Here is a 26,541-nt window from a genome sequence, read left to right on the forward strand (position 1 = left end):
AGGTAACTGGTTTTGTCTTATTTGTTGTTATTTGAAGCCGTAAAAGTGCTACTCTGTTACTGAAGGTAATTGGATCCATGTGTAAGGGAAATCTTGTTAAAAGGCCTCCTGGTGATAGATTATGGACCCGAGACAAGAAGAGATCCATTAGTGTTGTGATACAATCAGGTGTATTCAGGTAGAAAAGTCTCTAAGATGCGGACAGCACTCAAATGTTGACTGAGAATCAGTCTTTCTGAAACAGTAATGCTAAAAGCTGCAGCATAACGGTAAGAAGCTTATTCTTACAATTGCCTTACTCTTTCTGATCGATTGATCTCAAAATCTGAGTGAGCGCTTCAGCATTAAATATTCTGTTCTAAGGATTGGGACGTTACCTATGCCTCTGTGAACTGTGAAAAAAAGGGAACCAGCACGATCTGAAATTGGCATGCATCAAATAAAAAGTGAAAATTCACAAATTTATTCCAACTGTACTATGATAAAAAAATGAGATTTTTAGCAAATAATTGATCAATTTTTTGAGCCACCCCTGCCAACGTCACGGCAAATCTCAATAGGGGGGTCCTACTCTACATTCTGTATTTCATGTGCCATGCGGCCTCCTAGATAAAGTTAAAAGCAGAACCATAATAGAGCACACATACCTGTAACCTGTATATAACCGCTTCTATGTTGCAAAAAGGCACTTGTGGATAGAGACCAGCCCAGGTCCCAGCATGTGGAGCAAGCCCTACACATACCAGGACTATATCAGAACTGATCCTCCCAGTGTCAAACAGCAACCATTGATAAAGGCGGACCAGATCCAAGAATGGTGCTTAATTAGCATTGCCTGTGGAAAGGGGTGAGGTAACTGAGTCTGAACAGCTACCAACAGGAGGAATATATTGCAAACCAAAATCAGGCGTGCATGGTATGGTGTTGGTCAGACACCAGATTTGTAGCATAACTACGGTCAAAACAGAGAAAAAAAGGGAACCAGCACGATCTGAAATTGGCATGCATCAAATAAAAAGTGAAAATTCACAAATTTATTCCAACTGTACTATGATAAAAAAATGAGATTTTTAGCAAATAATTGATCAATTTTTTGAGCCACCCCTGCCAACGTCACGGCAAATCTCAATAGGGGGGTCCTACTCTACATTCTGTATTTCATGTGCCATGCGGCCTCCTAGATAAAGTTAAAAGCAGAACCATAATAGAGCACACATACCTGTAACCTGTATATAACCGCTTCTATGTTGCAAAAAGGCACTTGTGGATAGAGACCAGCCCAGGTCCCAGCATGTGGAGCAAGCCCTACACATACCAGGACTATATCAGAACTGATCCTCCCAGTGTCAAACAGCAACCATTGGTAAAGGCGGACCAGATCCAAGAATGGTGCTTAATTAGCATTGCCTGTGGAAAGGGGTGAGGTAACTGAGTCTGAACAGCTACCAACAGGAGGAATATATTGCAAACCAAAATCAGGCGTGCATGGTATGGTGTTGGTCAGACACCAGATTTGTAGCATAACTACGGTCAAAACAGAGAAAAAAAGGGAACCAGCACGATCTGAAATTGGCATGCATCAAATAAAAAGTGAAAATTCACAAATTTATTCCAACTGTACTATGATAAAAAAATGAGATTTTTAGCAAATAATTGATCAATTTTTTGAGCCACCCCTGCCAACGTCACGGCAAATCTCAATAGGGGGGTCCTACTCTACATTCTGTATTTCATGTGCCATGCGGCCTCCTAGATAAAGTTAAAAGCAGAACCATAATAGAGCACACATACCTGTAACCTGTATATAACCGCTTCTATGTTGCAAAAAGGCACTTGTGGATAGAGACCAGCCCAGGTCCCAGCATGTGGAGCAAGCTCTGCACCATACCAGGACTATATCAGAACTGATCCTCCCAGTGTCAAACAGCAACCATTGATAAAGGCGGACCAGATCCAAGAATGGTGCTTAATTAGCATTGCCTGTGGAAAGGGGTGAGGTAACTGAGTCTGAACAGCTACCAACAGATCGTGCTGGCTCCCCTCTCTCTGTGAACTGTGTGCGGGATGAGATCAGTGTGTAAGTTTGAACAGCTGTTATTGTCTGTTGTGTCTTTCCCTGTGTATGGAAGATGATCGAGAAAGGAATAGAAACGTCAGTTCCCACTTTCCTAGCTCAGGAGGTTAGTTATTCTGTAGATATAGAACAGCTAGGTGCCCGTCAGTCTTTCACAGTCCCCAGCTAGGCAGTCAGAGTAGGGCGAGTACATCAGACTCTGATCAACAGTCTGAACCAATGGGGGAAAAAGCTTAGCATTGCTTGTATAGCGGACAGCAAAACGAAAAGCGTTGTAGTTAAAGCATTAGAGCTCATGTGTAAGGGTTAGGGTTAGAAGGTTAATAAAGTATTTAGGGGGGACTGTTGAGGAGAGCCATTAGATCAAATACTTAACCTCTGTATGCAGAGGATTGTGAGAATTGTGTTCAATGAAATCGATTCTCTATACATAAGCCAAGTTTTCAGATATAACTAAGATGGCCACTGATGACATCACAGACCCTACCATCAACATGGATCCACCAGATGACAGACCCTCCCATCAGCATCACCATGGATCCATCCAATGACGTCATTGACCCACCTACGATGATGCCCACCAATCAGCTCATTGACTAACACATTGTTCAACCCACTGACCAATGAACACATCCGGACATGCCCCTTTCCAAGGTTATATCAGGACATGCTTCAGTTGAAATAAAGCAGAATCTGGGCCGACTTTGGTCGAGGAAGGATGAATATCCGGCTGTGTGTCTGATGTCATTTTTCAAGCATGCACTCGATCCACACCAATTAGAATCAGGCAGTAGGGAACTTGTGGAACTTTGTAAGAGTTCATTTTAACAATTTGATATTGCCAGACAAAATGTGATGTCCATGAATAGCGTACTAGAAGACGATAAAATATTCCTTATGTCACAAAGAGAGGCTTGTATGAGTTCATCAATGAGTGGTGCAGATAAGGTTTTTGCCTCACAAATTAAAAAGAAAATAAATACAGAAAAAAAGGAGGCATACAAGATGAACCATTATAAAGAAATCGCCAAAATGAACAACACAGTTATAGTGGAACACTCATCTGCATCATCATCAAGTCACGAAGAGGATGAATTTTCTGCACCACCAGTGAAAAAATCTTCTGCAGGTCGTAAATTACAACCTCTTGATCACACACTCACGGCTGCATGGGATCAAGAACACGAAAACGATTTTGAAATTAGGTTTCCAGGGGCTCTGAATGAAGCAAGGTGGATGGCAAAGGCCATATACAGTGCGTTGGGAAAGTATTCGTCCCCCTTGAATTTTTCACCCTTTTCCCACATTTCAGACTTCAAACATAAAGATAAAATTAATGTTATGGTGAAGAATCAACAACAAGTGGACACAATTGGGAAGTTGAACAAAATGTATTGCTTATTTTAAACTTTTTAAAAAACATAAATAACTGAAAAGTGGGGCGTGTAATATTATGCACCCCCTGTAAGTTAATACTTTGTAGCGCCCCCTTTTGCTGCGATTACAGCACAAGTCTCTTGGGCATGTGTCTATCAGTTTTGCACATGGAGAGGCTGATATTCTCGCCCATTCTTCCTTTGCAAATAGCTCGAGCTGAGTTATGTTGCATGGAGAGCGTTTGTGAACAGCAGTTTTCAGCTCTTTCCACAGATTCTCGATTGGGTTCAGGTCTGGACTGTGACTTGGTCATTCTAACACCTGGATATGGTTATTTGTGAACCATTCCATTGTAGATATTGCTTTATATTTGGGATCATCGTCTTGTTGGAAGACAAATCTCCGTCTCAGTCTCAGGTCTTTTGCAGACTCCAACAGGGTTTCTTCAAGAATAGTCCTGTATTTGGCTCCATCCATCTTCCCATCAATTTTAACCATCTTCCCTATCCCTGCTGAAGAAAAGCAGGCCCAAACCATGATGCTGCCACCACCATGTTTGACAGTGGGGATGGTGTGTTCAGGGTGATGAGCTGTGTTGCTTTTACGCCAAACATATATAGTTACATAGTTACTTAGGTTGAAAAAAGACCTAGGTCCATCTAGTTCAACCTTCCTCCACCAGTTCTACATTTGGTCACTAAGTCATTTATAACCAACAATGTTTTGTGTACTGAGGAAATCATCCAGCCCTTTTTTAAAAGCTGTTATAGTGTCTGCCATTACTACCTCTTGTGGTAGGGTATTCCACAGTCTGACTGCTCTAACTGTAAAGAACCCTTTCCTGTTTAGCTGTTGGAATCGCTTTTCTTCCACTTGCAGTGAGTGCCCCCTGGTCCTTAGTATTGTCTGTGGAAGGAATAAGTCATGTGCCAGTCCTTTATATTGACCACACATGTATTTATACATATAAATGAGATCTCCTCTGAGACGTCTTTTTTCTAAGCTAAACATATCTAACTTTTTCAACCTGTCATCATACGGGCGGCCTCCATTACTCATCATCATACTGGCGGCCTCCATTCCTCATCATACGGGCGGCCTCCATTCCTTGTAGTAGTCTAGTTGCTGCCTTTGAACTGACTATCTTCTGAATGTCCTTTTTAAAATGTGGAGCCCAAAACTGGATCCCATATTCCAGATGTGGCCTTACAAGTGATTTATAGAGGGGTAACAATACGTTGGGATCACGGGATCTAATCTCTCTTTTTATACACCCTAGCATCTTGTTTGCTTTTGCAGCTGCTGCTTGACATTGATGCTGCTGCTCAGCTTATTTGTAATGAGAATACCCAAGTCCTTCTCCTGTTCTGTAGTCCCGAGCTTGCTTCCATTTAATGTATACACAGCTATAGGATTACTCCGTTTTAGGTGCATTACTTTACATTTATCAACATTAATGTTTGGCATTGTGCCCAATAAGTTCGATTTTGGTTTCCTCTGAGCAGAGCCCCTTCTTCCACATGTTTGGTGTCTCCAGGGGCTTGTGGGAAACTGTAAACCACACTTTTTATGGATATCTTTGAGAAATGGCTTCTTCTTGCCACTCTTCCATAAAGGCCAGATTTGTGCAGTGTAGACTGATTGTTGTGCTATGGACAGACTCTCCCACCTCAGCTGTAGATCTCTGCAGATCATCCAGAGGGATCATGGGCCTCTTGGCTGCGTCTCTGATCAGTCTTCTTGTGTGAGATGACAGTTTGGATGGACGGCCGGGTCTTGGTAGATTTGCAGGGGTATGATCCTCCTTCCATTTCAATATGATCGCTTGCACAGGGCTTCTTGGGATGTTTAAAGTTGTGGAAATCTTTTTACAACCAAATCCGGCTTTAAACTTCTCCACAACAGTATCCTGGACCTGCCTGTTGTGTTCCTTGGTCTTCATGATGCTCTCTGCGCTTTACACAGAACATGAGACTATCACAGAGCAGGGGCATTATACGGAGACTTCATTACACACAGGGGCTTATATTTATCATCATCAGTCATTTAGGACAACATTGCATCATTCAGAGACCCTCAATCCCCTTCTGGAGGGAGTTTCCTGCACTGACAGTAAAGGGGGTGATTAATATTGCACGCCCCAATTTTCAGTTTATTATTTTTTAAAAAAGCTTAAAATAAGCAATAAAATTAATTCAACTTCACAATTGTGTCCCACTTGTTGATTCTTCACCAGAACATTACATTTTTATCTTTATGTTTGAAGTCTGAAACGTGGGAAAAGGTTGAAAAACTCAAGGGGGCCGAATACTTTCGCAAGGCACTGTATATACAGTATATATATTAGAACAGCACCACTACTATAATGAAGCAGGAGGGTGCACGGCTCCAATGCAACCAACAACACTTTGCCATAGGTACAAGACAAAGACAACGGCAGCGCTTCCAGTATTTTCAGTGAAGAGCAGGACAGCTCAGTGGTGACGATTCATAGTGTAAATAATTCAGCCCACAGCCATTAATGCCTATACCGTTGGCAACAAAAGTGAGTACATCCCTCATATTTCCATAGATATTTTGTTATATCTTTTCTGTAACCAGCCTGTAATGTTGAAGCTTCGTGCCCGCAGTGAATGTGAACACGGTGTAAATTCCTAAGTACAGGATTGTTGAAAGTTATACTGGACTTTGTGTCTAAATTAACCCCTTAGAAGTGAGGTTTTGGTGTCTTTAATTGCACAGTGGAGGTGACCGGGGTGCAGCCCAGAAGAGAAGCACTGTCTGGAAGCAGGGGCTCGGCCTTGCCCACGGCTACTACCACATGCCACCCATACATGTGCATGCGCGTGGCTGCTCTCACAGATATACGGCTATCAGTTGTGTATGCACTCTAGCTAATGTCCACTAGATGGAGCTATAGGCGATCATGAGATATATATATACACAGTACTAACCAAAAGTTTGGACACACCTTCTCATTCAAAGAGTTTCCTTTATTTTCAAGACTCTGAAAATTGTAGAAATTGTAGATTCAAATTAAAGGCATCAAAACTATGAATTATCACATGTGGAATGAAATACTTAATAAAAAAGTGTGAAACAACTGAAAATATGTCTTCTATTCCAGGTTCTTCAGAGTCGCCGCCTTTTGCTTTGATTACTGCTTTGCATACTCTTGGCATTCTCTTGAGCTTCAAGAGGTAGTCACCGGAAATGGTTTTCCAACAGTCTTGAAGGAGTTCCCAGAGATGCTTAGCACTTGTTGGCCCTTTTGCCTTCACTCTGCGGTCCAGCTCACCCCAAACCATCTCTATTGGGTTCAGGTCTGGTGACTGTGGAGGCCAGGTCATCTGGCGTAGCAGCCCATCACTCTCCTTCTTAGGGCTCTTCTCCACTTGCGATTTCTATGTGTGAATGGGATCCAATAGAAAATCGGATCGCACTCGCACCAGTGTTAATCAATGAGGCCGTGACTTCAGTCTAAATGTTTTACGGCACGTCTCGTGCTCTCGGTGAAATCGCAGCATGCTGCGATTTCAACGAGTCTCAGCTCTCGTACCCCCATGCAATCCTATGGGAGCGAGAAAAAAATCTGAATCTGGGTGGCATGCGCATGGCATACGCATGTCACACGGATCCTTGACACTTGCATACCGCGTCAGACTGGCTACCCGAGGAATCTCCAGTAATACCAGGCCTGGCCGCGGTTACATGCACTGAACTCCGGAGCTGTCACCTGAGCTCCAGAGTGCAGCCTGAACAGCGAGCGCCGAGTGATGGATTCCCCGGCAATTGCTGTTCAGTTCAGCACAGTTGCGGACAGACCGGGCTGATCTCTGGAGCTCAGGTGACAGCTCCGGAGTTCAGTGCAGGTAACCGCGGCCAGGCCTGGTATTACTGGAGATTCCTCCGGTAGCCAGTCTGACGCGGTATGCATAAACACTCACATAGCACCCGCATGACGCTCGCATGTCATACGCATGCTATGTGAGGAAAAAAACACCGTACGCAGATCACACGGAGATCATACACAGGACACTCGACTCACATTTGTAGCCGAGTGTCGCTGTGAATTTGTAAATGCAAGTGGAGAAGAGCCCTTCGTCAAATAGCCCTTACACAGCCTGGAGGGGTGTTTGGGGTCATTGTCCTGTTGAAAAATAAATGATGGTCCAACTAAACGCAAACCGGATGGAATAGCACGCCGCTGCAAGATGCTGTGGTAGCCATGCTGGTTCAGTATGCCTTCAATTCTGAATAAATCCCCAACAGTGTCACCAGCAAAGCACCCCCTCACCATCGCACCTCCTCCACCATGCTTCACGGGGGGAACCAGCCATGTAGAGTCCATACGTTCACCTTTTCTACAAAGACACGGTGGTTGGATCCAAAGATCTCAAATTTGGACTCATCAGAGCAAAGCACAGATTTCCACTGGTCTAATGTCCATTCCTTGTGTTCTCTTCTGCTTGTTGCCTGTCCTTAGCAGTGGTTTCCTAGCAGTTATTTTACCATGAAGGCTGCTGCACAAAGTCTCCTCTTAACAGTTGTTCTAGAGATGAGAAGGTGTGTCCAAACTTTTGGTCTGTACTGAAAATATATAATCTATCATGAGAAATATATAGGCAAATTAAGTCATCAAGTGTGAAAACACAGGGATGACATCTACAACGTGATGCGCAACTAATATTACTCTAATAGGAAGCAAACAAAGTGAAGGGGGAAGAAGAAAACGTTATAAAGATATAAACCTTGTTACAGCCAATGACAAAAGAAGATGAATATCCAAAGAGGAGAGCATGGTGATTAATGACGAGATGTTCTTCTTCTTCCCTTTCACTCTTCATCTCCAGACTAGAATGATAGTGTATAGCGGTAGAGATGGAGGATGTCAGAGTTATAGGGTATTGGTGTGCACTCAGCTAGAGTATGGTTTCATTAGAGGTGCTAGTGTGGGGTCAATAGTCCCAGAGCGTATTATGTAATAGACACTGCACTCTCTTGTTGATAAAATGAAGACAAAAAGGGTTTTTTTTGCAAAAAGGTGATTATTTATTTGATGGCGACAAAAGACGGTGGACGTTTCGGCCCAACGGCCTTTATCACGTATAGTCGCTCCACAAGAGGGCTGTTTCAGAAGAAAAGAAGATAATGGAGCAGGATGGAAGGAGTACCACCAAGAATAGTTTATGATACAAGATTTTCCAGAGGATGAAGTCTAGAAGCAGGTTAGATTTCCTTTGGCTGGAAGGAATTTGTGTACATGTATTCCAATGGAAGAGATTTCCAGCTTTTATCTTTATATATTCACTAGAAGGTGGCCGGATTCTACGCATCGGGTATTCTAGAATTTACGTATTGTGTAGTTAATGTATGATTTTTGTTTTATATATATATATATATATATATAGATGTTGTTGTGTGTAGTTACCAAGTGTTTGTGTAGGGGCTGTACATGTTCTGGGTGTTGTCTGGGTGTGGCGGGGGGTGAGAGCGGTGTTGTATGTGTGTTGCGTGTGTGTGTTGCGTTGTTTGTGGAGCGCTGTGTGTCTGTAGCGTTGTGTGTGACATTGTGTTAGACATTGGTGGGGTGGATATTTTCCTTCTGTACGCCACCTTCCCAGGATCTGGCCGTCAGATCCTCCTTATGGTGTCACATCCAGAGATGGAGGATGTGACACCATAAGGAGCACGCCACAAAAAGCACAAATCTATCACAAGAGCGGACGCAGATATTACAATGATGAAATGATTCAAACAAGGACCCCACATGCTCATTAGTCCCCTGCCTCTTTCGCTCTCTTTCCCTTCCCCTGCGGTGTTCTGCGTTGCACTCGCTGGGTGTCATGGCGGCATCAGACCTTGTTCACACTGCAAAGTCTGACAATCAGCCTGGGTTCTCTTAGTTGCACAGCTTGTCACAGGCATCGGCTGTGTTTTGCTTCAGTGCTCTCCAGTACACCCGGAGTTAATTCCTTCTGGCTTGTGAATTGTTGCTGGGAGCTCAGGCTCCTATGACCCTTCACCCTTTATAAGGTTTTGCATCCTGTTGCTGGCCGCCGGATATAGCTTCAGCGATCCCGGTCCTTCTGGTTATCCAGATTCATAGTGATCTGCAGTTGCTTTTCTGCATGGTGTGAAAGTTTCCCAGTTGGGCGTTTATTTCCTACCCTTTCCTTTATTTCCCTGTACACACTGTCCCTCCTTTGTGATAAGTGCAGTGTGTACGACTTTTCCTTGTCCGTGTCATTTCTGTGGGGTTTTTGATACTGGGTTTCTGGCCCATTTCCAAGGTGAGGGGAGTAAAATCAGGGCTTGGACAGGAGTCAGGGTCATGCTGGGGGCTCGGACCTGGCTACCATCAAGCTTACCTTCAAGATAAGGGACAGCGCAGGGTCTCGAGGCTGAGGGCCAGCCTAGGGACCCCAGTTCCGTCAGTACATACCCTGTGACACCTCCCCCTCTCCTCCGCTTTCTCACCTTACTCCCCCCTCTCCACCCTTACTCCCCCTTTCCTCCCCCTCCCGTCTCCCCGTCCTGCGCACATAGGTGATTCCCATCTCTTTATAACCAAACACAATAAGACTAGGAGTGTTCGTGCAGAAAAACCAAAAAGAAAAATACTCCTAAAATAAATGTTTATTAGAGTAAAATATTAAAAATGCTCAAAGATACAGAGCATAATAACTCTTATATTGTAAAAAGTAGTTTACTGGTCACGTGAAGTGAGTGGGAGGACAAGAAGTGTACAAAACCAGCTAGTGAGGGAAGGGGCACTCGTTATCTCAACGTTTATAGGTGAGCCCTAGGTAGCATGGCTCCAGATTTTTTAAAATGAAGAAGTGAATAGCCTATTGTCCTTAGGGATATATGGGGGATGGTCTCTCCCTCCCTTATAGCTACCTACCAGCGGAGGTGCACCTTAAGGTATTGGGTACCCCCCGCTCCTCGTCGGCTTTCCCTAAGCTGTCCCTTTGACCCGCAAGTCGCAAAAAGACCCACCACCAAGAATAAAAGTGCAAAGTAGTCAATAGGTCATTGTCAAAAAAAAGGTTACCTAGAAAAATTGGTAACCATAATACAGCTTATCCTTAAATAAGGAAAGAAAAGGCAATACAAACTACTATGTAGTATATTTTTGCATAAAATTTGGGAATCCATACACAGTTTTTTCCCGTATGCTCTTCATGCGGTAATAGCCAATTCTCACTGTACATATGTATATTCATGCACAGTTAAATAAGATGATATTAAGATACCAATGTACCGATGATGTATAAAAATAACAACATATAATCCCAGCAGGGAACTTATCTGCTGAGGTCACTGATGACAATCCAACAGCCCGACGCGTTTCCCCCCTAAAATTTTATCTTAGGGGTTCATCAGGGGAAAAAGAACCAAGGATTTCATTATATCCGAATACATCAATTTCATCAGTTTTTATATGTTGATAAATTTGGCTTTCGTAATGTAAGCAGACCGACATCAGTGGCCAAAGATGAAGGGCAAGTCGTCTGGCAGAAATTCCCAGTTCATACTCTAGGTACAGTGACCATGGTGTACTGAGACGCAAAAGCTGATGTCGGTCTGCTTACATTACGAAAGCCAAATTTATCAAGATATAAAAACTGATGAAATTGATGTATTCGGATATAATGAAATCCTTGGTTCTTCTTCCCCTGATGAACCCCTAAGATAAAATTTTAGGGGGGAAACGCGTCGGGCTGTTGGATTGTCATCAGTGACCTCAGCAGATAAGTTCCCTGCTGGGATTATATGTTGTTATTTTTATACATCATCGGTACATTGGTATCTTAATATCATCTTATTTAACTGTGCATGAATATACATATGTACAGTGAGAATTGGCTATTACCGCATGAAGAGCATACGGGAAAAAACTGTGTATGGATTCCCAAATTTTATGCAAAAATATACTACATAGTAGTTTGTATTGCCTTTTCTTTCCTTATTTAAGGATAAGCTGTATTATGGTTACCAATTTTTCTAGGTAACCTTTTTTTTTGACAATGACCTATTGACTACTTTGCACTTTCACTCTTGGTGGTGGGTCTTTTTGCGACTTGCGGGTCAAAGGGACAGCTTAGGGAAAGCCGACGAGGAGCGGGGGGTACCCAATACCTTAAGGTGCACCTCCGCTGGTAGGTAGCTATAAGGGAGGGAGAGACCATCCCCCATATATCCCTAAGGACAATAGGCTATTCACTTCTTCATTTTAAAAAATCTGGAGCCATGCTACCTAGGGCTCACCTATAAACGTTGAGATAACGAGTGCCCCTTCCCTCACTAGCTGGTTTTGTACACTTCTTGTCCTCCCACTCACTTCACGTGATTCCCACCTCCTCATCCTATGCCCCTTATCTCGGTGATTCCCATCTCCCCGTCCTGCAACCCTTATCTCGGTGATTCCCATCTCCTCATCCTGCGCCCCTTATCTTGATGATTCCCGTCTCCCCGTCTTGCGCCCCTAATCTCTTTGATTCCTATCTCCTTGTCCTGCGCTCCTTAGGGTATGTGCACACGTTGCTTTTTTTTCCGCGCGGAAAAAAACGCACCCTCTGGCAGAGGGGAGAATAGTAAACAATGCTTTTTGAGAAACAACGCATCGAAAACGCATGCGTTTTTCATGCGTTTTTTTAGGTGCGTTTTTTAAGACTTGGGTACCTATACGTCAGAAAACCCCCACAAGTGACCCCATTTTGGAATCTGCACCCCTCAAGGATTTTATTCAGGAGTATATTAATCATTTTGAATCCACAGCTACTTCCCCCAAAATGTAGCTGTAGCAACAATATTCTCACTGTTGGGCTATGTGGCCATGATCCAGCGACACGGCGTCCAGTACACAGTGTCAGCCTCCTGCAGAGATGTGAGTGTTTCCCACGGGAGAACGCAGCTGCCCATGCCCACGATTTGGGTTCAGGCTGCTGTGGAGCTCTATGCTACCTGCAGAGAACACTCATCTACGCAGCATAAATTGACATGCTGAGGCTCGGGAAGCTGCGCCACCGGTCGGTTTATGCTGCGGAGAAAAGAAGCACAGTGGGCATGAAATTTCTAAAAATCCTTCCACTGTGCTTCTACTGCACAACGCAGCGTCATGGACGCAGGGAAAACAATCTGCGCCCAAAACGCTGCAAACCCCGATTGTGGGCATCCAGCCTAAAAAGCGTCAATGGAGGTCAAATATATATACAACGTCCCACCCCCCCCTGCATATTCTAAGCTGGCACCTTTCGTACCTTTCATGTGGCACTAAAGGGTGCCTAGCCTAGTTTTTATCACAAAAACAAAACAAAAAAAATGGCGTGGGGTCCCCCCTATTTTTGATAGCCAGTCAGGGTAAAGCAGACAGCTGTAGCCTGCAAACCACAGCTGGCAGCTTCATCTTGTCTGGTGATCAATTTGGAGGGCTCCCCAGGTTTTTTTTTTTTTTATTTATAAATAAAAATAATAAAAAAAAAATAACATGGGGTCCCCCCAAATTAGATCACCAGCCAAGGTGAAGCTGACAGCTGAGGTCTGGTATTCTCAGGGTGGGAAGAGCCATGGTTATTGGACTCTTCCCAGCCTAAAAATAGCAGGCCACAGCCGCCCCAGAAGTGGCGCATCCATTAGATGCACCAATCCTGGCGCTTCGCCCCAACTCATCCCGCGCCCTGGTGCGTTGGCTAACGGGGTAATAAATTGGGTTGATACCAGATGTGTAATGTCACCTGGCATCAAGCCCAGCAATTAGTGATGTCACGGCGTCTATCAGACACCCGACATAACTAATTGACAGTAAACAAAAGCAAAAAAAGACAACAAAAAATTTTTTATTAGAAAAAACACTCCCCAAATCATTCCCTTGTTCTCCAATTTAATAAAAAAAATGGGTCCGCAGAAATCCATTTGGATGTCCCACGTCGGCTCTAGACCTTCTTCTAGAATATGGGGGCACGTTCAGGGAACGTATCCCCCATTTTCTAGGAGGGCAGACCCTCCATTTGAGGAGAGTGGGTGCAAAAATCTGCACCCACTCTCCCCGGGTCACAGCTGCAGAGTGCCGAGCAGCCAGCACAGCTCTCTGAACACAGTGCTGGCTGTCAGCTGCTCGGAACATGTGACCGCACTGACCGGCGTCTGCTGTGAAGGAGGAGGGAGCCGCGGGGGATCAGCGCTGCGACCGGACAGGTATGTATGACACCGGGGGGAATTGGGGTGAACGGGCAGGGCCTGGGTGCATTTTTCTGTCGCATGTCTCAAGGCACATGTGACAGATAACATAGGAGCAGGGCGGCCGGTGCGCTACTGTGCGCGCGGCCATGTTGGATTTTCGGGAGGGGGGTCGGGGGTCGGGGCGGGCACTTTGGCGACACCGGGGGCTTTGCCAGGAAGTGAGGTCAACAGGAAACCTCTTGACCTCACTTCCAGGTAAATGCCTGCGTTCTGGCGTGCCGACAAAGCCCGCGGACCGCAACAAAAAAGCAGGTCCATGCGGTGTAGCTGCGTTCTGACCCCACATCATTGATTTCAATGGGGGAGAGAACGCAGCCACAACGCACAAAAGAAGTGACATGCTGCTTTTCTTTCCGCACCGATTTTTGGCATCCAAAACGCTGCGGAAAGAAACGCAGCATGTGCACTGATTTTTCAGCTTTCCCACACACTTTGCTGGGAAAGCTGAACGCATGCAATTTGCCACTGAAACGCTGCGGTTCAAAACGCAGCGTTTCCGCTGTAAAAAACGCAACGTGTGCACACAGCCTTATTCTGGTGATCCTTACCCTGGTGATTCCCGTCTCCCCATCCTGCGCCCCTTATCTCACTGATCCCTGTGTCCCCATCGTGCCGCCGGTGAGTATCTGTGGTTTCTATGTTGCGGGGTATAGTGTTCACTGCAGAGTCTTTCTGTGCCGATGGTCTGTGGACCTCCCAAGCCCCGTTTCCAGTCTGGGTTTTGGCTGAGGCCCCTTTTCTCTAACTCAGTCACACACAGACGCTTGTCACATGCGCCGATTCTCCGGCCTTGGACTTTGCCAGGAGATGATAATGAATGTGGAGACGCAGTGCGGACTCTGATCCCTCACTCTTGGCAGATAACCACTTGCCCCATCCAAGTGGAGAATGCCGGCAAGAACAGGTGACACTGCGCACCCCGAGATGACGAGACGCAGCTAGGACCCCAGTATATACACTTATGCCACAACACATATAGGACCCTAGTGTATATGATTATATCACCAACACCTATAGGACCCCAGTAGGTGCTATAGGATCTCAGTATATACACTTATAGGATCCTAATGTATATGCGTATGTCACTGACACCTATACCTATCTCAGCACACAAGCTCTGCTCAAATTCAGCCTTCATCACCAGAACACTCCCTGACAGAAGTTCTGTCGCTTCTCCATGTTATGTAAATAAAAGCTTATAACCTGACTTTAAATTCATCCATTGGTTTTTATAAATTACTCTTTTGAAAGCTGAAACCCTTCCAAATTTGGTTGAGGTTATGAAAATAAAGTTGCTGCAAAGCTGAAATATTGATCATTTAATGAACACAGAAAGGTCAGATTTTGGCAAGACACAAGTTTTGTCGCCCACAGAAAGTAATGTGAAATTCACACAAATAATTACCTTCTAATACAAAGATATGTTGCATAACATTGGTGAATGACGTTGTGGTGCTATTAGAGCCATATTTAATATTTTGTGTGACCTCCATGAGCTTGAAGGACGGCATCCATGCGGCTCAACAATGATTCATACAATTTATTGATGAAGTCATCAGGAATAGTAAAGTCTTACATGCCTCCCAGAGGTCATCTAGATTCTTTGGTTTTGTCTTCCAAGCTTCCTCTTTCATCCTACCCCAAACATGCTCAATGATGTCCATGTCTGGTGACGGGGCTGGCCAGTCCTTGAGCACCTCGATCTTCTTTGCCAGGAGGATCTTTGTTGTAGAGATGGATGTATGAGATGGAGACCATCCTGCTGCAGAATGTGACCCCTTTTATGATTGGGAATGTAAGAGGTAGATAATACTTCTTGATATTTTAGGCTATTGATATTTTATACACACCTACTAATTTACTGAGAATTTGGTGAGCATAGGTGAGGATGTAAACTAGGATTGGGGGCATTATATGACAAGGCGACACAACTTTTGTCTTGCCAAAATCTGACCTTTCTGTGTTCATTAAATGATCAATATTTCAGCTTTGCAGCAACTTTATTTTCATAACCTAAACCAAGTTTGGGAGGGTTTCAGCTTTCAAAAGAGTAATTTATAAAACCAATGGATGAATGTAAAGTCAGGTTATAAGCTTTTATTTACATAACATGGATAAGCGACAGCACTTCTTTACTTTATATAAGAATAAATAATCTCAGCACACAGGCTCTGCTCACATTCAGCCTCCAGCACCAGTATAACACCGGCTTTACTCTATATATGACTGTGTTGGTGGTTTGTTCACTTTAAGAAAAAGGACAAAAAAATATTGAATAAAATAAAACGAGATCGATGAATTCGGCGCTGGAAAGTCCTCAACCGTTAGAACCGTGGACTGCGGTCTGCGCCTATTGCTCCATTATTCTTTAGTCTGTGTCCCGCTCCTAACAGACCCTGGTATACACTGTGTGCAGAATTATTAGGCAAATGAGTATTTTGGTCCCATGATACTTTTTATACATGTTGTCCTACTCCAAGCTGTATAGGCTGAGAGCCAACTACCAAGTAAGTAAATCAGTTGCTGTGCATCTCTGTAATGAGGAGGGGTGCGGTGTAATGACATCAACACCCTATATAAGGGGGGCTTAATTTTTAGGCAACTCCCTTTCTTTTGGCAAAATGGGTCAGAAGAGAGATTGGACGGCTCTGAAGAGTCCACAATTGTGAGCTGTCTTGCAGAGGGATGCAGCTGTCTTGAAATTGCCAAACTTTTGAAGCGTGATCACCGAACAATCAAGCGTTTCATGGAAATAGCCAACAGGGTCGCAAGAAGCGTGTTGGGCAAAAAAGGCGCAAAATAACTGCCCATGAATTGAGGAAAATCAAGCGTGACGCTGCCAAGATGCCATTTGCCACCAGTTTGTCCATATTTCAGAGCTGCAACGTTACTGGAGTGTCAAAAAGCACAAGGTGTGCCATACTCAGGGACAGGCCAAGGTAAGGAAGGCTGAAAACCACCGCCTCTGACCAAGAGACATAAGATAAAACCTCAAGACCGGGCCAAGAAATATCTGAAGACTGATTCTTCCCAGGTTTTATGGACTGATGAAATGAGAGTGACTCTTGATGGGCAGATGGATGGGCCAGAGGCTGGATCAGTAAAGGGCAGAGAGCTCCACTCCCACTCAGACGCCAGCAAGGTGGAGGTGGGCACTGGTATGGGCTGGGATCAGCAAAGATCAACCTGTGGGACCTTTTCAGGTTGAGGATGGAGTGAAGCTCAACTCCCAGACCTACTGCCAGTTTCTGGAAGACAACTTCTTCAAGCAGTGGTACAGGAAGAAGTCGCTATCGTTCAAGAAAAACATAATTTTCATGCAGGACAATGCTCCATCACATGCATCCAACTACTCCACAGCGTGGCTGGCCAGTAAAGGTCTAAAAGATGAAAAAATAATGACATGGCCCCCTTGTTCCCCTGATCTGAACCCCATAGAGAACCTGTGGCCCCTCATAAAATGTGAGATCTACAGGGAGGGAAAACAGTCCACCTCTGGGAGCAGTGGCTGGAGGCTGTGGTGGCTGGAGGCTGCGGTGTCTGGAGGCTGCGGTGTCTGGAGGCTGCGGTGGCTGGAGGCTGTGGGGTGGCTGGAGGCTGCGGTGTCTGGAGGCTGTGGTGTCTGGAGGCTGTGGTGTCTGGGGGCTGTGGTGTCTGGAGGCTGCGGTGTCTGGAGGCTGCGGTGGCTGGAGGCTGTGGTGGCTGGAGGCTGCGGTGGCTGGAGGCAGTGGTGTCTGGAGGCTGCGGTGGCTGGAGGCAGTGGTGGCTGCCGCACGCAATGTTGATGGTAAACAGATCAAGCAATGACAGAGTCTATGGATGGTGGCCGCTGAGGGTCATCAGAGAGAAAGGGGGCGATATTGGGCACTCATTTTTGGGTTTTGTTTATGTCAGGAATGTTTATTTCTAAATGTTGTGCAGTTATATTGGTTTCCTGGTGACAATAAACAAGTGATGGGAATAGATTTGGTTTTTATGAAGTTGCCTAATAATTCTGCACACGGTGTACACCGGCTGTGAGTCACCGCTGCACTGGGACGGGGCGACCGGCGGCAGCACACAGTCTGGAACTGCAGATGTATGGCTCGCGGTACCCCGCACAGCTCAGATACACTTCTAGTATCCCAGTGGAGCTATCCCTGGCTGACTCCAGTCCTGCCGCTCTCCTCTGCATGAGGTCCTTGCCTGGAAGCATCGCAGCTTCCTCACACTCACAGACTCCCTCTTAGTAACAATCACTAGCTGGGTGACATCGCTGGGTCACATCGCTGTGGGCACATAGGGGGGCGCTGAGGGACAGTGCTGTGGGCACATAGGGGGGCACTGGATCACATCGTTTTGGGCACATAGGGGGGCGCTGGGTGACATCGCTGTGGGCACATAGGGGGGCGCTGGGGGACATCGCTGTGGGCACATAGGGGGGCGCTGGGGGACACCGCTGTGGGCACATAGAAGGCGCTGGGTGACATCGCTGTGGGCACCTAGGGGGGCGCTGGGTGACATCGCTGTGGGCACATAGGGGGGCGCTGGGGGACACCGCTGTGGGCACATAGAAGGCGCTGGGTGACATTGCTGTGGGCACATAGGGGGGCGCTGGGTGACATTGCTGTGGGCACATAGGGGGGCGTTGGGTGACATTGCTGTGGGCACATAGTGGGCGCTGGGTGACATTGCTGTGGGCACATAGGGGGGCGCTGGGTGACATCGCTGTGGGCACATAGTGGGCGCTGGGTGACATTGCTGTTGGCACATAGTGGGCGCTGGGTGACATTGCTGTTGGCACATAGGGGGGCGCTGGGTGACATTGCTGTGAGTACATGGGGCGCTGGGTGACATCGCTGTGGACACATAGGGGGGCACTGGGGGACAGTGCTGTGGGCACATAGGGAGGCGCTGGGTGACATTGCTGTGGGCACATAGGGGGGCGCTGGGTGACATTGCTGTGGGTACATAGGGGCGCTGGGTGACATCGCTGTGGGCACATAGGGGGGGCGCTGGGGATATTGCTGTGGGCACATAGGGGGATGCTGGGTGACATTGCTGTGGGCACATAGGGGGGGCGTTCGGTGACATTGCTGTGGGCTCATAGGGGGCGCTGGGTGACATTGCTGTGGGCTCATAGGGGGGCGCTGGGTGACATTGCTGTGGGTACATAGGGAGGCACTGGGGGACAGTGCTGTGGGCACATAGGGGGACACTGGGACACATCGTTTTGGGCACATAGGGGGGCGCCGGGTGACATTGCTGTGGGCACATAGGGGGCGCTGGGGTCACATCGCTGTGGGCACATAGGGGGGCGCTGGGGGACAGTGCTGTGGGCACATAGGCGGGCACTGGGTCACATCGTTTTGGGCACATAGGGGGGTGCTGGGTGACATCGCTGTGGGCACATAGGGGGGCGCTGGGGGACATCGCTGTGGGCACATAGGGGGGCGCTGGGTGTCATCACTGTGGGCACATAGGGGGGCGTTCGGTGACATTGCTGTGGGCTCATAGGGGGCGCTGGGTGACATTGCTGTGGGCTCATAGGGGGGCGCTGGGTGACATTGCTGTGGGTACATAGGGAGGCACTGGGGGACAGTGCTGTGGGCACATAGGGGGACACTGGGACACATCGTTTTGGGCACATAGGGGGGCGCCGGGTGACATTGCTGTGGGCACATAGGGGGCGCTGGGGTCACATCGCTGTGGGCACATAGGGGGGCGCTGGGGGACAGTGCTGTGGGCACATAGGCGGGCACTGGGTCACATCGTTTTGGGCACATAGGGGGGTGCTGGGTGACATCGCTGTGGGCACATAGGGGGGCGCTGGGGGACATCGCTGTGGGCACATAGGGGGGCGCTGGGTGTCATCACTGTGGGCACATAGGGGGGCGCTGGGTGACATCGCTGTGGGCACATGGGGGCGCTGAGTAACATCACTGTGGGCACATAGGGAGAGCGCTGGGTGACATCGCTGTGGGCACATAGGGGGAGCGCTGGGTGACATCGCTGTGGGCACATAGGGGGTGCTGGGTGACATCGCTGTGGGCACATAGGAGGGTGCTGGGTGACATCGCTGTGGGCACATAGGGGGACGCTGGGGACATTACTGTTGGCACATAGGGGGCGCTGGGTGACATCGCTGTGGGCACATAGGGGGGTGCTGGGTGACATCGCTGTGGGCACATAGGAGGGTGCTGGGTGACATCGCTGTGGGCACATAGGGGGACGCTGGGGACATTACTGTTGGCACATAGGGGGCGCTGGGTGACATTGCTGTGGGCACATAGGGGGGCGCTGGGTGACATCGCTGTCGGCACATAGGGGGGTTCTGGGTGGCATCGCTGTGGGCACATAGGGGGTGCTGGGTGACATCGCTGTGGGCACATAGGGGGCGCTGGGGACATCGCTGTGGGCACATAGGGGGGTGCTCGGTGACATCGCTGTGGGCACATAGGGGGGTGCTCGGTGACATTGCTGTGGGCACATAGGGGGACGCTGGGGACATTACTGTTGGCACATAGGGGGCGCTGGGTGACATTGCTGTGGGCACATAGGGGGGCGCTGGGTGACATCGCTGTCGGCACATAGGGGGGGTTCTGGGTGGCATCGCTGTGGGCACATAGGGGGTGCTGGGTGACATCGCTGTGGGCACATAGGGGGCGCTGGGGACATCGCTGTGGGCACATAGGGGGGTGCTCGGTGACATCGCTGTGGGCACATAGGGGGGCGCTGGGTGACATCGCTGTGGGCACATAGGGGGCGCTGGGGACATCGCTGTGGGCACATAGGGGGCGCTGGGGACATCGCTGTGGGCACAGAGGGGGGTGCTCGGTGACATCGCTGTGGGCACATAGGGGGGCGCTGGGTGACATCGCTGTGGGCACATAGGGGGGCGTTGGGTGACATTGCTGTGGGCACATAGGGGGTGCTGGGTGACATCGCTGTGGGCACATAGGGGGGCGTTGGGTGACATTGCTGTGGGCACATAGGGGGGTGCTCGGTGACATTGCTGTGGGCACATAGGGGGGCGCTGGGGACATCGCTGTGGGCACAGAGGGGGGTGCTCGGTGACATCGCTGTGGGCACATAGGGGGGCGCTGGGTGACATCGCTGTGGGCACATAGGGGGGCGTTGGGTGACATTGCTGTGGGCACATAGGGGGGTGCTCGGTGACATTGTTGTGGGCACATAGGGGGGCGCTGGGGGACACCGCTGTGGGCACATAGGGGGACGCTGGGTGACATTGCTGTGGGCACATAGGGGGGCGTTGGGTGACATCGCTGTGGGCACATAGGGGGGTGCTCGGTGACATTGCTGTGGGCACACAGGGGGGCGCTGGGGAGGATTGTGACTGCACGGGATTCGCTGTAAGGTTTGTATTTTCCTCCTTCCGCAGCGCTGTGCAGTCATCATCAGCGACCGCCATCATCCAAACATGAATATGAGTGATGATCATCTGCTGTTACCGGATGACGGAGGCTGATGTGACGGATGATGGGCGCAGCGGTCATAATGGAGTCTGCAGCAAGCGGACAACACGTGACACCGGAACAATGACATTACAGAATGACAAGTGACGGGCGGCTCCTGCTGCCACATCCAATATGGCCGCCAGCGCAGGTCACCTATGTCACGTGAACGTATCGCGCGCTGTGATTGGCTGCGTGATCAGGTGACCGGGTGGAGTTATATATGGCGTTGACTGCAGACTTCCCATGTGCTCAGTGAGAGACCGGACCCGACACACAACGGACCGAGGAACAGCGCCGCCATGTCCCAGGTGAGAACCCGCCGGACGGTTGTTCTCGTCGTCGGTGCCCACTCCCCTCCACTCCACTCCTCTTTCTCCCCCCCTTCCTCTTTCTCCCCCCCCCTTCCTCTTTCTCCCCCCCCCTTCCTCTTTCTCCCCCCCCCTTCCTCTTTCTCCCCCCCCTTCCTCTTTCTCCCCCCCCTTCCTCTTTCTCCCCCCCCCCTTCCTCTTTCTCCCCCCCCTTCCTCTTTCTCCCCCCCCCTTCCTCTTTCTCCCCCCCCCCTTCCTCCTTTCTCCCCCCCCCCCTTCCTCTTTCTCCCCCCCCCCCCTTCCTCTTTCTCCCCCCCCCCCTTCCTCTTTCTCCCCCCCCCCTTCCTCTTTCTCCCCCCCCCCCTTCCTCTTTCTCCCCCCCCCTTCCTCTTTCTCCCCCCCCCTTCCTCTTTCTCCCCCCCTTCCTCTTTCTCCCCCCCCCCCTTCCTCTTTCCTCCCCCCCCCTTCCGCTTTCTCCCCCCCCCCGTCCTCTTTCTCCCCCCCCCCCCCTTCCTCTTTCTCCCCCCCCCTTCTCCTTTCTCCCCCCCCCCTTCCTCTTTCTCCCCCCCCCTTCCTCTTTCTCCTCCCCCCCCCCCCTTCCTCTTTCTCCTCCCCCCCCCCCCTTCTCTTTCCCCTTCTCCTCCCCCCCCCCCCTTCCTCTTTCCCCCCCCCCCCTTCCTCTTTCCCCCCCCCCCTTCCTCTTTCTCCCCCCCCCCCTTCCTCTTTCTCCCCCCCCTTCCTCTTTCTCCCCCCCCCTTCCTCTTTCTCCCCCCCCCTTCCTCTTTCTCCCCCCCCCCTTCCTCTTTCTCCCCCCCCCCTTTCCTCTTTCTCCCCCCCCCCCTTCCTCTTTCCCCCCCCTTCCTCTTCCCCCCCCTTCCTCTTTCCCCCCCCCTTCCTCTTTCCCCCCCCTTCCTCTTTCTCCCCCCCTTCCTCTTTCTCCCCCCCCCCCTTCCTCTTCTCCCCCCCCCCTTCCTCTTTCCCCCCCCCCTTCCTCTTTCCCCCCCCCTTCCTCTTCTCCCCCCCCCCTTCCTCTTCTCCCCCCCCTTCCTCTTTCTCCCCCCCCTTCCTCTTTCTCCCCCCCCCCTTCCTCTTTCTCCCCCCCCCTTCCTTCTCCCTCCTCTCCCCCCCCTTCCTCTTTCTCCCCCCCCTTCCTCTTTCATCCCCCCCCCCTTCCTCTTTCTCCCCCCCCCCCTTCCTCTTCTCCCCCCCCTTCCTCTTTCTCCCCCCCCCTTCCTCTTTCTCCCCCCCCTTCCTCTTTCTCCCCCCCCTTCCTCTTTCTCCCCCCCTTCCTCTTTCTCCCCCCCCCTTCCTCTTTCTCCCCCCCCCTTCCTCTTTCTCCCCCCCCCTTCCTCTTTCTCCCCCCCCCCTTCCTCTTTCTCCCCCCCCTTCCTCTTTCTCCCCCCCCCCTTCCTCTTTCTCTCCCCCCCCCTTCCTCTTTCTCTCCCCCCCCCTTCCTCTTTCTCCCTCCCCCCCCCTTCTCTTCTCCCCCCCTTCCTCTTTCTCCCCCCCCTTCCTCTTTCTCCCCCCCTTCCTCTTTCTCCCCCCCCCCCCTTCCTCTTTCTCCCTCCCCCCCCCTTCCCTCTTTCTCCTCCCCCCCCCCTTCCTCTTCTCTCCCTCCCCCCCCCCTTCCCTTCTTCTCCCTCCCCTTACCCCCCTTCCTCTTTCTCCCTCCCCTTACCCCTTCTCTTTCTCCCTCCCCTTACCCCCTTCCTCTTTCTCCCTCCCCTTACCCCCTTCCTCTTCTCTCCCTCCCCTTACCCCCTTCCTCTTTCTCCCTCCCCTTACCCCCCTTCCTCTTTCTCCCTCCCCTTACCCCCTTCCTCTTTCTCCCTCCCCTTACCCCCTTCTCTTTCTCCCTCCCCTTACCCCCTTCCTCTTTCTCCCTCCCCTTACCCCTTCCTCTTTCTCCCTCCCATTACCCCCTTCCTCTTTCTCCCTCCCCTTACCCCCTTCCTCTTTCTCCCTCCCCTTACCCCTTCCTCTTTCTCCCTCCCCTTACCCCCTTCCTCTTTCTCCCTCCCCTTACCCCCTTCCTCTTTCTCCCTCCCCTTACCCCCCTTCCTCTTTCTCCCTCCCTTACCCCCTTCCTCTTTCTCTCCCCCCCTTACCCCCTTCCTCTTTCTCCCTCCCCCCCCTTCCTCTTCTCCCTCCCCCCCCCCTTCCTCTTTCTCCCTCCCCCTCCCCCTCCTTCTTTCTCCCTCCCCCCCCCCTTCCTCTTTCTCCCTCCCCCCCCCTTCCTCTTTCTCCCTCCCCTTACCCCCCTTCCTCCTTTCTCCCTCCCCCCTTACCCCCTTCCTCTTTCTCCCTCCCCTTTACCCCCTTCCTCTTTCTCCCCCCCCTTACCCCTTCCTCTTTCTCCCCCCCTTACCCCCTTCCTCTTTCTCTCCCCCCCCTTACCCCCTTCCTCTTTCTCCCCCCCCCCTTACCCCCTTCCTCTTTCTCCCTCCCCTTACCCCCTTCCTCTTTCTCCCCCCCCCTTACCCCCTTCCTCTTTCTCTCCCCCCCCTTACCCCCTTCCTCTTTCTCTCCCCCCCCCTTACCCCCTTCCTCTTTCTCCCCCCCCCCTTACCCCCTTCCTCTTTCTCCCCCCCTTACCCCCTTCCGCTCTCTCGCTCTCTCGCTCTCTCGCTCTCCCCCCCCCCGGTCGTCGGCGGCCCCTTTTTCCCTCACTATCCGGCCCTCTGTTTCAGGCTGACTTTGATACCGCGGCGTCGGAGGTTAAGCAGCTGAAGTCGTCACCCGGTGACTCGGAGATGCTGGAGCTGTACGCGCTGTACAAGCAGGCGACGGTCGGGGACGTGAACACCGGTGAGTGGGGGAGGGGGGACGCGCTGCGCTCGCTCTGCTGTCATGGCAGCGGCTGACGCTCACCTTTTGTTCTTTCTGCAGAACGTCCGGGATTCATGGACTTCAAGAATAGAGCCAAGTGGGACGCCTGGTCCGGGAAGAAAGGTGAGGGGGGGGGGGGGGTAGGCTTTGGGCAGCGGCTTTGGGGCTGTGTGGTCTCCTCCGGTGATGGGTCACTACTGAGCTGTGTGCCGTCTCCTCCGGTGATGGGTCACTACTGAGCTGTGTGCCGTCTCCTCCGGTGATGGGTCACTACTGAGCTGTTATACAGAGCTCATGAATATGCTGGACTACCTGCAGCTTTCCAAGGTAGTCCTGTAATGATAAGCTCGTGCTGATTAACCAGTGATTTATATCACACGGAACAGCTCAGTAAGTGACCACATTGCTGGAATCGGGGGCTCTGACTCTACATTATGCTGCTCTCAGATTAGGGGTAACCCTCCTGCTGACAGATTCCCTTTGTGGGTTTATTTTTTGTGAAAAAATAATCAGAAATTCATAGCAATAGCACAAAGGACTGCAGACAGCACGGGGGCTGCAGGGGTCCTGCTGTGACATCTGCAATCTTCACAGAAGGATAGTGCCCCCTACGGGCGGACGTGCGCAGACACCCCTGTCCCCCACTGTCAGATGGACTGCAAATATGGAAGACATCAGGCCCGGGGGTGTATGGAGAGGACTGAAGGCCTGGGACCCCGGTGATGATGGCCTGGGACCCTCGGAGGGCTGATGGCAGAACCCCTGGTGATGATGGCCTGGGACCCTCGGGGTGGGGGGGGGGGGCTGATGTCGGGGGCCCCTGGTGATGATGGCCTGGGACCCTCGGGGAGGGGGGGGGGGTGGGGCTGATGTCGGGGGCCCTGGTGATTTACATTACCCCATATACCATAGAACGTATGCGGCGCCTTTAATATGTTAGAATGTACTTTTAGCCCAGTAAAACTCATGGCAGTGATTGGTTCATCCCAGCGTTGTTCACCTTGCTGAGGGGTCTGCGCTGGAGGGGGGTGGGGGGGAGATTCTTTAGGGTCTCCTCTGTTAATGGATCCGGTGTGTCTGGAGAGCGGCCTTCACCTCCGAGTATCACAAAGTGTAACTCCAGACCTTTGGTATAAGGTTCCCCACAGCTGAGGCCTCGTCCCCCAGCTCCATGTAACAAGTGGGGGTGATGGCTGCGCCCCCCCCGCTCCACCCCAGGTAAAGCCCCTCTGGTGGAGCTGGGGGAACTTATGAGAGAACCACAAAGTCATGCTCTGCTCCTGTCGCCACTCACCGCTGTGCAGCCTGCGGGTAGCGGGACCTGCTGCGGGGTGCAGCCTGCGGGTAGCGGGACCTGCTGCGGGGTGCAGCCTGCGGGGTAGCGGGACCTGCTGCGGGGTGCAGCCTGCGGGGTAGCGGGACCTGCTGCGGGAGCAGCCTGCGGGGTACCGGGACCTGCTGCGGGGAGCAGCCTGCGGGGTACCGGGACCTGCTGCGGGGAGCAGCCTGCGGGGTACCGGGACCTGCTGCGGGGTGCAGCCTGCGGGGTACCGGCACCTGCTGCGGGGTGCAGCCTGCGGGTACCGGCACCTGCTGCGGGGTGCAGCCTGCGGGTACCGCACCTGCTGCGGGGTGCAGCCTGCGGGGTACCGGCACCTGCTGCGGGTGCAGCCTGCGGGGTACCGGCACCTGCTGCGGGGTGCAGCCTGCGGGGTACCGGCACCTGCGGCGGGGTGCAGCCTGCGGGGTACCGGCACCTGCTGCGGGGTGCAGCCTGCGGGGTACCGGCACCTGCTGCGGGGTGCAGCCTGCGGGGTACCGGCACCTGCTGCGGGGTGCAGCCTGCGGGGTACTGGGACCTGCTGGTTTTTTTTTTGTTTTTTTTTTTTCTCTCAATCTGCTCTGTGCAGGACATCGGGGTAAGTATGCGGCCCCCCCGCTCTGTGCAGATCGTCACACCCATCATCCTCTGTTTCAGGTACCAGTCAGGACGAGGCGCGGACTAAGTACATCGCACTGGTGGCGGAGCTGAAGGAGAAATATGGCTGTAACTGAAGGGTTAATGTCCTGTGCGCTGTGCTCATGTTAATAAAGTTTTTGTTAATTTTCATGTCTTCACTGCGTCTCTTTATTGTCATCACTAGAAGCTGCAGGACGCTGTGTCAGGGGGTGGGGGGGGGGTCTGGCACTGGGGACGCGGTGTGCCGGGGGGGGTCTGGCACTCGGGGTGTATGGGTTGCGTTGCACATAG

The 26,541-nt window shown here is 50.8% G+C and overlaps 1 protein-coding gene across 1 annotated transcript; it reads left to right on the top strand.

Moving 5' to 3' along the window:
- Nucleotides 1–21,353: 21,353 nt before the first annotated feature.
- Nucleotides 21,354–26,400, top strand: DBI (diazepam binding inhibitor, acyl-CoA binding protein). Its single transcript, XM_075318736.1, has 4 exons — nt 21,354–21,461; nt 24,152–24,269; nt 24,351–24,413; nt 26,269–26,400. The coding sequence occupies exons 1-4, from the start codon at nt 21,453–21,455 to the stop codon at nt 26,343–26,345; spliced, it is 267 nt and encodes an 88-aa protein (XP_075174851.1). The 5' UTR covers nt 21,354–21,452; the 3' UTR covers nt 26,346–26,400.
- Nucleotides 26,401–26,541: the final 141 nt, after the last annotated feature.

This window comes from Anomaloglossus baeobatrachus, chromosome 7 (assembly GCF_048569485.1).
Source record: "Anomaloglossus baeobatrachus isolate aAnoBae1 chromosome 7, aAnoBae1.hap1, whole genome shotgun sequence".
Classification (NCBI taxonomy): domain Eukaryota; kingdom Metazoa; phylum Chordata; class Amphibia; order Anura; family Aromobatidae; genus Anomaloglossus; species Anomaloglossus baeobatrachus.